The sequence below is a fragment of the Papio anubis genome, chromosome 3 (assembly GCF_008728515.1).
Source record: "Papio anubis isolate 15944 chromosome 3, Panubis1.0, whole genome shotgun sequence".
Taxonomy (NCBI): Eukaryota; Metazoa; Chordata; class Mammalia; order Primates; family Cercopithecidae; genus Papio; species Papio anubis.
The window spans coordinates 119,912,235-119,925,979 of NC_044978.1; the positions used below are offsets into that span (position 1 = coordinate 119,912,235).

Genomic DNA, 13,745 nt, shown 5'->3' on the forward strand with positions numbered 1-13,745 from the left:
CCTGAGATACAGGGGCCAAATCCAGCCCACTGCTGATTTTTGTAAAATACACTTTTGTTGGAACATAGAGACATCATTTATGCATTGTCCACAGCTGCTTTCATGCTGCAAGAGCAGAATTGAATAGTTGTGACAGGGCACCTGGCTTGCAAAGCAAAACTATTTTCTGTATGGCCCTTTAGAGAAGTTTACCAAACCTCACCTAGACTACGGCAGCAGCCCCCGTAGCACAATGAGCAAGACTCTCTGTGACCTTGGCAGTTCATTCTTGGTTGCCTGCAGAATGAGTTAGCTGTGGCTGGGGTTTCCTCCTTCTAGGGAAAAGGCTGCACCCAAGCTCAGGTTCCCATGGGACTGGCGCCTTCTTCATCACAGGAGTGGAGATTTTTAACATTCCATGGACAGCTCGCATTTCCAGACAACTCCTGTAAACCATTGGCACTCCAAATCCAACTGCCTGTTGCTCAGCATCTTGTGTATTCCCCCATTGACGAGACTTCTTCAAGCTTGCCCTATAGAAAAGGAGACTAGGAGGAGGACGTGCTCTTCTGAAACCAAACAGCGTTGTGGGCCTTGGCTCACCTCTCCATGGGATAACATGAGGATGGTACCTTCTTTTTTCCTGGCCCTGTAAATTTGTATTTCCTCCAGTGAAGCTCATTCCTTAGCCCATGCTATGTAGCTTTGTGGATTCACCCTGAAGGGTGGTGTATGACAGCTGATGACCCGGAAGACCCATCTTGCATGCCAATGGAGACCTAGCACAACAGCTCCTAATTGATCTCCCTGCATCCATGTTGATTCTCTTCAATTGTAGTCTTCATCTTGCAGCTAGAATGGGCCTTTCTAAACAGACTTGCCCACCTTCCTCCCACAACCCAATTGAAAACACAATAGCTCCCCATTGGTCTTAAGACGTACCAAAATACCCAAATCTTTAATATGGTTTAATGAGACTCAACATGATCGGGCCTCTGCCTTTTTCTCCAACCTTATTTCCCACCATTCGTCCCTCTCTGGACTGCAGCCATTTTCTCAGTCACTTGTAGTAACCGCATTTCCTCCTGCCCTTGAGCATGTCCTGTTCCCTTTGTCTGAAAGACCTTGCTTTGCTTAATTAACTCCAGCTCCTAGTCTTGTTCCCAAAACACTAAACTCAGTTGAAATTTTACATTTCATCTGTATGATTATTTGGTAACTGTTTTCCACACTAGACTGTAAGATCCACAGATCTCTTTTAAACCAGTAGCCTAGTTTATATTCAAAGTGCCTAGCATAAAGTGGGTGCTTAATGAAATTAGTTGAACACATTTTTAGGTATAATGTAGAAAGAAGCCAGGATCCAAATACCACATACTCTATAATTAAATAAAATGTCTGGAGAAGGCAAATCTACAAAGACCGAAAGATGATGGTGGTTGCCAGGGGCTAAGGTTGGCAACAGAGTGCTTATAAACTGGCATGAGGAATTTTATTGAGGTTATGGAAATGTTCTAAAACTGCACAACTCAGTAAATTTACTAAAAATCATTGTATTGTACATTTTAAATGGGTGACTTTTATGGTATGTAAATTATACCTCAAAAGTGTTTAAAAATAAAAACTTGACTGAATGAAAAAATATAGTTACTGGAAATGGGATCTTTATCTTGTGCTGAATGTGTATACATGTTTTTATACTTTGTATTCTATACCACTCATCCTATACTGTTTTCTTAGTGCTAATGGATGTTTAGTGCTATGTTTTAACATACCTTATTGCTTAAAAAAATTTTTTTCTGGATTTTTCTTACTCCCTGATTTGAAATAATCAGGCTTGGCATGTTACAAAGTTCCAGGTGTCTCTAACTACCTTGAGTAAGAAGAAATAGGTACAAGGAGCTTCCCTGTGACATAAACCAGCTGCAGAGTTAGGATTCCTAGGAAGTATATATCTTAGGGATCAAGTGTCCTTGATACATGACATTTGTAACACTGAGCTAGATATTTTAAGACTTTTCTGGATTTGCTGATTTCAAAAATAAGTTGCAGTATTGGGATGGGAAAGGTTTTAAAGGTAATATGAAGTTTGGAATTAATAACTTTAGTACCCTAGATAGTACCGTAGATAAATATCCCTAGAAACAAAAGCCTCAGCCCTTTGGGAGGCTGAGGTGGGCAGATTGCTTGAGCCCAGGAGTTCAAGACCAGCCTGGGCAACATGGCAAAACCTTGTCTCTACAAAATATACAAAAATTACCCAGGTGTGGTGGTGAACACCTGTAGTCCCGGCTACTAGGGAGGCTGAGGTAGGACGATCACTTGAGTCCAAGAGGTCGAGGCTGCAGTAAGCCATGATTGCACAACTGCACTCCAGCCTGGGTGACAGAGCAAGACTCTGTCTCAAAAGAAAAAAAAAAAAAAGAGAGAAAGAAAAGAAAAAAAAAAAAACACCCAGTGCCTCTCCAATAGCTCTTGGATCCCACTGAGCCTTTTGGGTGGACTTATCTGCATTTTGGTTGGGTGTACCTGGAAGCAGACCTAAGATAAGCAGACGTAAGATGTTACGACAGGTGGATGATTTGGGAAGCAGCATTGAAGGGCTGGGCGATTAAGACAGGGAACAAAGAAACACTAACAGAAAGTAGTTACCACTGTGGGCAACCCTAATTGAGGACCTATGTGGAATAAGCCTGAGAATTGGTCCTCTGAGGATTGAAACATCTATCAGCTGACTGACTCCTGCCCCATTTAGTTGAGGGTTGCCTTGGGTTATTAACTCCCTGATACTTTCTCAAGGGCTCTTGAGAAAGACTCAAGACAGAAAAGCAGAGTGTGGGACTGCTTGGAGTGGAACTTGTCAGGCTGATTGTAACCGTCCACTACAGCGAAGCTGAAATCAGACATGGTCCAAGTGTGTGACTCAGGGCTGCCTCTGTCAAGGAACATCTTTCCAGTGAAACTCCATAAACAACAGGACATCCAATGACATATAACTTCTAGTGCAATTTTATATAAAGTGGTTTTTTATTAGTGAAACATTTCATTGCATTAAGGGTAGAAATAAACACGTCAAGAACCGCATGAAGTGAACCAACTGTATGAGCTACATGAAGAGCATTCTGGTCAGTATTCTCATTAACAGGCACAAGCAATTTAGTGATAATGCCCAGAGGGCCAAGGATACGGACCACCTTTTGCAGAACTCATATCTCAAGCAATTTAAATGAAAAATTAGCCTCCCTTAAGTTAAAAACCCCAATAGGGGTTAGTCGTGTAGTGCTTGTTCCACTTGACCATTAGTGATCTTTCTAGAACATAAGGAAATAAAATCTGGTTGGAAAAGCCTGGAGCTAAAAGTGACAAAGCCCATTTCCTGTCCTGTGCTCAACTCCTAATTTTCCCTGAGAGAAGTGAGTTAAGCTCTCTGTCTTGGTTTCTTCCTAAGTTGAGGATCATGGTACCAGAAGCTTGCATTCTGTGATCATGACAGTGCTTACAATCACAAAGCCTTTGAGGGTCTTTCTCAGATAACTGCCGCAAGAGAATAAGCATGAGAAATAATTTATCTTTAACTTAAAGCCTAATAGGTGCATTCATTCCTCTTAAGCTATAATTTTGACTGTAGTTTGTACGTCTGTCTCAGACTTTTCAGAAGGATAGTATCAAATGTGATTTTAACCAAGTAACTATTAAGAATCATGACACAGGCCAGGGGCAGTGGCTCACACCTGTAATCCCAGCACTTTCGGAGGCTGAGGTGTGTGGCTAGCAAGGTCAGGAGATCGAGACCATCCTGGCCAACATGGTGAAACCCCGTCTCCACTAAAAATACAAAATTTAGCTGGGCGTGGTGGCATGTGCCTGTAGTCCCAGCTACTTGGGAGGCTGAGGCAGAAGAATTGCTTGAACCTGGGAGGCAGAGGTTGCTGTGAGGTGAGATCACCCCACTGCACTCCAGCCTGGGTGACAGAGTGAGACTGTCTCAAAAAAAAGAATCATGACAGAAGTATGGAAGTAATATGTTTTTGGTCTCCCTGCCAGTGTGTAACTCAGTCTAAATGTGTATATCATTAACTGTTATCATTTACAGTATTTAAAATATCCTCACAGATGATTCTATCCTGATAATAGGACTAAGCCAATAAGTATGCACTAGCGTGTCCATTTTATTAGTATGGATAAGTACATGCATAAATAAGACATGCCCAATTATCTAGTTAAATATTTATAAATTCTAAAAATCTAGATATTTAGCATTATTGCAGACCCAATATTTTTCTTAGTTTTTTTACATTTTGGTGAGTTGGAGTATCTAAAGTTTCTATCTTGATTCTATAGAAAAGTTGAGAGTTTAATGAATTGCCTCTTCAAGAGGGGAAACATATCACATATTGTTTTAGTGTAGAAAAAGGAAAAATTGTCAGTAAAACAATTTATTACCTCAATACAGGGATAAGAAGCTATGGAAATGAAATCTATATATTTTTTCTTCATTTGCTTACATTGAAATCTAGTTTTAAACAAAAAAAATATTTTCGAGTGGTTCAGTTGTTAAGAAATTCTGTAAGCACTTTGTCAGCTAAATGCATAGGCTTCTTAATTCAAAATGAATGGTGAACTTTGAGAATCAAAGAAAATGCCCTTAAATATGCTTGAATTCTGAACACTGTGACATATGGTGGCTCCCAATTCCCTGCCTTCGGTTATGCTGAAACCAAGAAGTCCTTTGAAAAGTGGTGTCTCTGCTTCTGGTCCTAACAGACCTTTCTTTAAAGTACTTTGTGCAATATTTTAAACATCCATCATTCTGTCAGCAAAATGATTGTCACAGGAAGTGCAGGGCACACGTTTTTCTATTCAGTGAGTGACTGTGAGCTACAAAACACTGGAAAGAACTGAATCTGAGGAAAGAACTTGTAAAAAGAATTTCAAAATTACCAAGAAGGCTTTCCCAGAAGAAATGTCTCTTTAGTCTAATCAGACTTTCTGAAACTTATGTGTAACTTAGGCTGTAGATAAATGGATTTCCCATATTCATAATTTTACAAATAATCACTCAATATTAGATTAATTAATACAGTATCATATTTGGCAAGGGTGACTCAGGAAGAAAAATCAGTTACTCATTACATTCTCTCAGGAGCATCTTTTCACAGCACAATCATTTTGACTAAAAAAATAACAGTTAACTATCCACAAGCATCATAACTAGCATTTAATTCTACTCTACATGAAATATCTGTACTTATCCTCACCGACATTATTTATGCATTCTCTTCGTTCACAAAAGTATAAGTTAAAAATCCTTAGAAGCTTATCACTATCAACTCATGGGTACTGCCCCACCCAACCCCTTTCCTATTTGATTCTACCCAGTATTTTATTGTAGTTGGAAGACTGAGTTTTCCTGGAGGAATTATGAACTGAAGATCAACATAAAATGTAATATGTAATATTTTAGAAATCAGATGCATTTGAATGATATACTGGATGAAGCTACCATTTTACCCTGGGTCCCGAACTCTTATTTACTTCTGTTTTGCAAGTGAAATGATGGAATACAACATAAAATGGTATATACGCATTTTGAGCACAAAGTTCGGTGAATGAAGCATACTGAATAAAGTTAGACCAAGTAGCATTAACAAGTGATGCAGAGACATTTTACCCACAACAGTGGTCACAAAATTCTGGAGCTACCAGCACCCAACAACAACAAAATTACTATACATGGGTTTATTAAATACTTGCTAGACACATAAAAAAACAATTTCAGAGCCCACATGATTTTATAAAGCTTAATGGCCAGCCATGTCAGCCTGCTCTTTAACCTCTGGCCAGAATGTTCCTATCACTTGCCAGCGCCGTGTCTTTTCCCTTCTTTCAACAGGCAACAAGCCTGCGAGGAGGTGGAGGGTTTCCCCACGTCATGGTCCAGGTCAGGACAGCTCACGTGGTTTCTTCACCAAGCAAAGGCAATGTTTAGGTTCGAATGAGGGGTGCTCTTTCATCCGCTGTACCCTGAAACACAGAAGAGAGAAGACAAAGAAGTTAGGTGTTCCTGTCAGAAACTTCTCCCCAGTGTGAAAAGTTTGGGTGAGGAGTGGGGGCATGGAAGGAGGAGAGACCTATAGGAAGGTGGCTCATCCCCCTTACCTCCCCTATTGGACTACTGCTTGTTCTTGAAGATTCAGGCCTAACCTTTTCAGGAGGCCTTTTCTGACCACTCTCACCCTCAATACCAGAGCAGTACCCTTCTCTGTGCTGATCTGGATTATAAAACTTAGACTCTATGGAATTTGCCTGCTTCCTGGTTTGAAACCTACTAAGGAATAGTGTCTCAGAGATAGTAGTTCTCAATAATTGCTTGCTTGTTGAATATATGAGGAAGGTTAATTATAGGAGCAGTAATTAACATTTCCATGAGGTTTCATTTGTGCTTAAGACAATTTCAGTGACTGCACAAAGTCAGACTGGAAGATCCACACATAGAAATGGCAAAATAGTTTGCCTCACAGCTAATTCAAGCTAAAGTGACTGGCATGGGATAAGAGAAATAATGGAAGAATATGGAAGTCAGGGAAATTCAGCTAATTTTACTCAGATGGTTTCACTTATTTATTTTCTACTTCACATTTGCCTCGGACACTTAGTTGAGGAAACTGGAGGAAAAAAAGGCCTCTGTTGTAAAAAAGGAAGTTGCAGAAAATTTAAGAAGGGCTTCTACAGAAAAGGCTCATTGGAGGTATTCAGGTTCCTGGTTGGGCTGCTGGTCACTGGAGAGGCCAACCCAACTCTTTATCCTAACCTTCCAGGAAAGTATGCCCATGTTCCAATCATTTATTATGCAGTGATACCTAAATCATAGGTATCTTCGAATACATCAGGGATTCCTTCCAAGCAGGGCCCTGCCTGCCTTGCTCTATAATCTTGGAGCTGTTTTATCATATTTAATAATACTTAATCCTTTATTGAGCTCTTACTATATGCTAACACTGGGCCAAGTCCTTTATGTCTACTATATAATGTAATCCTCATGAAAAACTCATAAGGGAGGCTTTTATTATCCCATTTTACAGATGAAGAAATTGAAGCACAGTTTCTAGGGTCGTATAGCTGTTAAGTGGCAGAACTGGGATTTGAACTCAGGCAGTCTGACACCAAAGATCAGATGTGTAACTGTTATATATTCTTCCTTTTCTTTCAGGTTATTGTTTTCAAAGATGTAAAGTTAACTCCCAGAGGATATATCCAAAGAGATTCTATTCCCCAAATACTAGATGGAACATTCTATCCCTCCACCTTCTTTGACATACTTCCTTTGTTTCCCATTTGGTCCAACAGTAAAATAAGAATGAAATCACTATGCCCAGCACAAAATCCCAGAATTCATCCTAATAAGCCAGCTGACAGCCCTTCAGTGAAGTACAGTTGAATTCCTCAGGTAAAGTTATCCAATAAGGAAGAAGTTCCTTCAGCCAGTTCTCACCTCATCCATGGATCCCTGTCCTTTGCATGCAAGCCAGGTAAAAACCAAACCGAAGAACACACCCAGTGCCATGATGATGTAGGGTATGTTGGTGATAATCAAAGTAGTGTTAATCACAGACTTCAGTCGACTCGCCGTCTCTTTATCAATGAGAACACTCTGGAGAGGCAAGAAAATAGTATTCCCTTGATGACTAAACATCCAGTGTGTAACCTTTTTTTGCTATATCTTTCCTTTATTTAATACAATTTGGGAATCTCCTCCTGTTAGCAAACCAAATATACTGAAAATCCATTTATAAGTCAGAGTAATCAGAAGGGACATTTATTCATTAATATCTTGTCTTCTCCTGAAGACATCTTTTTACTCTTAAAATAGATTGGAAAAAGGAGGTAAAATGTATTCAGAAATACTGAGACGGTATCATCTTTTGTTTTATGTCAGATAATTCCAATTCATCCTTAAAAATCAGCTCAGCATCACTTCCTTCCAAAAGTTTTCTCTGGCTACCTCAGGCCTAGTCAAAGGCCTCTTCCCTAAGTTTCCATCTCACTCTCCACCTCCATCATTGTCCTTGCACTCTGCATTGTAACTGTCTGTCTTGCAATGACTGGGAAGACCCTGAAGGCAAGACTTAACCTCAGTCACCTCCACATTGGGTATAGCACCCAGCACACAGTAGGTGCTTGATTAATGCTGGCTGATTAAATGAATAAATAAATGAAACACTCCAAAAATGGTATGTGGAAAGTATAATTTCTTTCTTGGTTACATCTATAATAATCAGGACCACGGCCCTCTACAGAAAGTGCTCAGCGAAGCTGTGGGCTAACCAGAATTCCAGAGACTGTTGATAGTAGGAAATGTACTAGAATGACACTTAGTGTGTGCAGAGCAGAGGAATTACCACCTAGTGTAATGAGTGAGGTATCTGAAGAGCTTAATTCCATAGAAATTATGAGCAACAATTCTGGCCTAGTTTACGCTTAATTTGCATTGGAGGCCTAGCATAGTTGCACATGCCTGTAATCCCAGCACTTTGGGGAGGCTAAGGCAAGCAGACTGCTTGAGCTCAAGAGTTTGAGACCAGCCTGAGCAATGTGGTGAAACCACCTCTCTACAAAAATACAAAAATTAGCCGGGGCTGGGCATGGTGGCTCATGCCTGTAATCCCAGCGCTTTGGAAGGCCGAGGTGGGCAGATCACTTGAGGTCATGAGTTTCAACATGATGAAACCCCATCACTGCTAAAAATACAAAACTTAGCCAGGTGTGGTGGTGGGTACCTTAGTCCCAGCTACTTGGGAGGCTGAGGCATGAGAATCACTTGAACCCAGGAGGCAGAGGTTGCAGTGAGCTGAGATTGGGCCACTGCCCTCCAGCCTGGGTAACAGAGCTAGACTCCATCTCAGGAAAAAAAAAATTTAGCCGGCGATGGTGGCACACACCTGTAGTTCCAGCTACTTGGAAGGCAGAGGTGGGAGGATCACTTGAGCCCAGGAAGTCGAGGCTGCAGGCGCCGAAATTGCACCACTGCACAGGGTATGAGACCCTGTCTCAAAAAAAAAAAAAAAAAAAAATTTTTTTTCATTGGACCGAGTCAGGGGATTGGGTTCTAAGACAGTTTTTCCAATAACTGGCTAGAGTTTCCTCCTCGGTAAAAAGGTGGTGCGGCAACTCAAAAAAAAAAAAAAAATTTTTTTTTTCATTGGACCAAGTCAGGGGATTGGGTTCTAAGACAGTTTTTCCAATAACTGGCTAGAGTTTCCTCCCCGGTAAAAAGGTGGTGCGGCAACAGTCTCCAAGGTCACTTCCAGGTCTAATATTTTATTTTTCTAGAGAAGAGAATAATCAAGCTGTTCCTAGGAGGCAGCAAAAATACAAGGTTCCACTCCACACACCTGGACTTAATCTAGTCTTTCACAAAAAAGCGAAGTAGAAGTTGGGGGTGGAAGGACTTCAAATATGCCACAACTTAACAGAAACGGGCAGAAAAGGGCCCTTCTGCATATTCAAAAAGACCTACTTTCATGCCCCTGCCCACAAACAGGAACATGGATGATCCAGGAGCAATTGCAAAGAGATCCTATGAATTGGTAAATATTGCCTGAATTTTTCCTATGAAACAATAAAAGCCTCATCTTAGAATTGTAATCACAAACCCTTAAAAGTTTGTAAATGTGAATACCAATATAATGCTAAATGAAGAAAGAAAGATATAAAATTGTATCTATCATATGATTTCAGCTATGTAATAGCAAGAACACGAAAATATCAGGAGTTGACATCTGAACTGCACCTGTCTCTGAGAGAGAGGGACTTAGCAGTAATTTACTTTTTAAATCAATTTTTTAAAAAATTTCTAAGAGTTCTATAAAGAGCACACGTTTTATAAAATGTAAAACATTAGATTACCTTTTAAAGTTGTTATTGGAAAAAACTGTACAACACATTGAGTAAAATAAAATAGAAACAATATTATCAGGCTGACACAGATTTTGTGAATAGTGATTTTAATTTTTCTTTTTCTTGCTAATCTCTGTTATTCGATATTCTACAAACAGCAAGTATTTTTAGGAAATAGAAAAACAATAAAAAGTAGAAATTTGCCAGTCAAGAATTCGTTGAAGAAAAAAACCTGTGTTTTTTTCCTCAAGCTGGGTGGAAGCAGGAGAAACTGAGGAGAGATAACTACAGTAAACGTGATATGTGATTCAGAAAAGAATTTACCACAGGTGTCTTAAACCAGCATGGTTTCAAAGGAGGAGGAGACAAAGGTCTAGCTGGCATCTATCTGAGTGTGAGCTATTTCCCTGCTTCAACAATGCCTGCCAATGGCTCATTTTCCTGTTTTTGTTTCTTACATGAGCAGCTCCCCAAAAGGGAGTTTTGCCCAAATAGTGTTCTTGAGAAGGAAAATTTCTTTCCGTCATTTATCCAAATCAGCTCTCAGACACAGGCAGATTCATGTGAACGTTTAAGTGAAATTTTCAGAGGAATAACAGGTTTTAAAAATCTTTTGCCTTTTTGTCATAACTTACACATAACTACAACAGTAGACATCATAATGGATTTTTTCTGAGTCTGAAAGCACCCGTGGCTCCCTCTGTCTCAGGACTTACCTCATTGAGGTACATCACTGGGAAAACCATGGTTCTAATGTCTCCCGTTTCACTACAAAGATAAAGGATGAGATTGTTTCAGAGACATCCTCATCACAATGGCACACTTTCCTGGACAGACACATTTATATGAAGATTCCAGTACACTTATTTCTTAAATTACCCAGAATTTACTGATTTCTTAGTTATCTTTGCAAACATATACACTACAAGTTAGATTCCAGTCTGTCTAGCAATTCAAGTGCTGTACATTTATCAAAACACAAGATACTGAAGGCAGATTCCTTAAAATGATTACTATTCTCCTTAGAGTCATCAGAGAAGGCTCCAGTTGACAGAACAAAGCTGTCACTCCTCAGAGTGTTTTGTAACTAGGCCACTGAAGTACCGTCTTTGCAACAAGAGCCAACTGAGCACGTACCACATACCAGCTCTGTGCCAGGTGTTTTTGGGATATTATCTCACTCAATTCCTACAGTAGTAACATGCAGTAGGTATTACTGTCCTAGTTTTACAGATGAGAAAATTCTGACTCAGAGAGGCTACATAATTTGCCTAGGATCACTACAAGTAAGTGATGGAGCCAGAAATGTAATTCCACTTTGATTCTAAGGTTCCAGCTCTTAACTACTAAATTATACTGCCTCAGAAATACACACACAGATGACAAAATGCATTCTTGTAAACCACATCTACTTCTTAGAAAAAGCCATGACACCTGGTATTAAATCTGGCAAATTCAATGAGGTAAACAAGTCAAGTTTTATAGATAGATAATTATGCATAGTTTTGCATCCTGTTTATTTCATTCCTAAAAAATTCCCATTGAAAAATCTGAGCAGGAGATTATACTTTGGAATCCAAATTAAGTTGCAGCATGGGGAGGTAAGGCTAGACTCAAGAGATTATAACTATACAAATGAGAGTTATGGTTGGCCCCAAGTGGGACCAGTGGGAACAGAGAGAGGGGAAGAGGAAGAGACTCTGTCTCAAGTCTCTGAGTGATAGAGTTTGGATACTTTTTCCCCCAAATCTCAGGGTGAAATGTAATCCCCAGTGTTGGAGGTGGGGCTTGGTGGGCAGTGGTTGGATCATGGCGGTGGATTTCTCATGAATGGTTTAGCACAATTCCCTTGGTGCTGTCCTTGTGACAGTGAGTTCTCATGAGATCTGGTATTTAAAAGTGTGTGGCACCTCCCCTCCTCTTTCTCTTGCTCCTGCTCACCCCATGTGATGTACCTTGTTCCTGCTTCATCTTCCGTCATGAGCAAAAGCTCCCTGAGGCATCCCTAGAAACTGAGCCGATGCCAGCACCATGCTTCCTGTACAGCCTACGGAACTGTGAGCCAATTAAATCTCTTTATAAATTAACCAGTCTCAGGTCTTTCTTTCCTTCCTTTCCTTCCTTCCCTCCCCCCACTTCCTTCCCTCCCTCCCTCTCTCTCTCTCTTTTTTTTTTTTTTTCCTGAGACAGAGTCTTGCTCCGTCACCAGACTGGAGTGCAGTGGCACTATCTCAGCTCACTGCAACCTCTGATTCCCTGGTTCAAGCGATTCTCCTGCCTCAGCCTCTCAAATAGCTCGGATTACAGGCACCCACCACCATGCTCAGCTAATTTTTGAATTTTTAGTAGAGATGGGGTTTTACCATGTTGGCCAGGATGGTCTCGATCTCCTGACCTCGTGATCCACCCACCTTGGCCTCCTAAAGTGCTGGGATTACAGGCGTGAGCCACTGCGCCCAGCCAGGTATTTCTTTATAGCAACACAAGAACAGCCTAATACACCAAGAGAGTCAAGGTGCATGAGAGAAAGGCTTAGTGGAGTGGGTAAAAGTTGACTAGACAGTAAGGCTGTGTGGCCTCTAGCAAGTTACCTAAACGCTCTGCTTCTGTTTCCTCATCTGTAAAATGGGGACAATACAAGGTTATATGTGAATCTACATAAGGTGCTAAGAATAATACCTGATCCATGGGAAGCACTCTGTAACTGTATGATTAAATACAACAAGTAAATTCCAAGACCAAGGCACCCATGAAAATGCTGATCCTGCCCCATCCCTGAAGGGCAGGGGTGAGCAGACTTAGGTGAAGTAGGCTGTACTCCTCCTGCCATCAACCCCACCAGAAGGGCAATGGAGCAAAACTGCTGTCTCCTCCATAGAAAGAAACAAAACTTACACAAAGTCATCTAATTTTTTGACATAAATGTTGATTTGGAACCTCTTGGCTGCTTTTAGGATTATTCCAGTCAACTGCAAATCAGAGAAGTGAAAAGGAAACATTAGGATTTATTAAACTGCAAACAACTTTTTCAATAGAGCACCATTTCTGTGTGGTCCTGATAAACAAGGTGACCATTACCATGTGTTAGAGTGGAAACAAGTAAAAGTGATCCCCAGAACAGAATGAGAACCATGTATTAGGTGGCTGGTACACCAATGTGTCTCAAACATGAGTATGAATGTGGGTCCTTGGGAATCCTGTTAAAATGTAGGCTCTGATTCAGTAGACTGGCCATTTCTAACAAGCTCCCAGGATGCTGCCACTCTGAGTAGCACAGCCTCAGAAGGACTCCAACAGGAAGGAGACCCAAAAGATAGCCTGTCACATCTGGATTTCCAGGCAGTTGTCCAGAGAGCTAAGCAGAGGGTGGTGGTCACTGCCAGAGAGTGGCATCCAAGTATAGGGCCCACCTAGCACAGCCATGGGGGACAACTGCAGCACTTATCTTCCTTAGGGCAGCTCCATCTTTGCACTAAGGTTATAAGACTGCATTCACCCCTTGGTGACAAGCACTGCTAACAGTTTGGCTGATCCAAGGGAACTGATCAGCTGATGGCTAAGAGAGAACAGGGAGAAACCCACACACGATCTTATTCACCAGAGCATAAGATCAATGGTTTCTCAGATACAAATGCAATGTATGTAGCTAAGAGTGTGAAGTACCCATAAAATACTGTGCCAGAAGAATGTTCTTGCTTTTTTTTTTATTGGTCTATAATGTTCAAATTCCAAAAATGAAGACATGGTTAGCATGGTTTTTGTTTTTCTCCTCTATGAATACAGGATTAAATGTGTATTACACATACACACACACACACACACACACACACATATATGTATGTCTCCTCTATGTATATCTGATACCTTTA

General features: G+C 40.6%; 1 protein-coding gene across 1 annotated transcript in view; it reads right to left on the bottom strand.

Annotated features, from left to right (window-relative positions):
- Window positions 1-2,982: 2,982 nt before the first annotated feature.
- Window positions 2,983-13,745, bottom strand: part of SCARB2 (scavenger receptor class B member 2) — a 56,182-nt gene continuing 45,419 nt past the window's right edge. The window contains exons 9-12 of the mRNA XM_003898733.5: window positions 12,772-12,845; window positions 10,593-10,644; window positions 7,472-7,630; window positions 2,983-6,003 (exon numbers count right to left, since the gene is read on the bottom strand). Coding sequence (XP_003898782.1) covers window positions 5,965-6,003; window positions 7,472-7,630; window positions 10,593-10,644; window positions 12,772-12,845 — 324 coding nt within the window. The 3' untranslated portion in view covers window positions 2,983-5,964. The remainder of the gene's footprint in view (window positions 6,004-7,471; window positions 7,631-10,592; window positions 10,645-12,771; window positions 12,846-13,745) is intronic.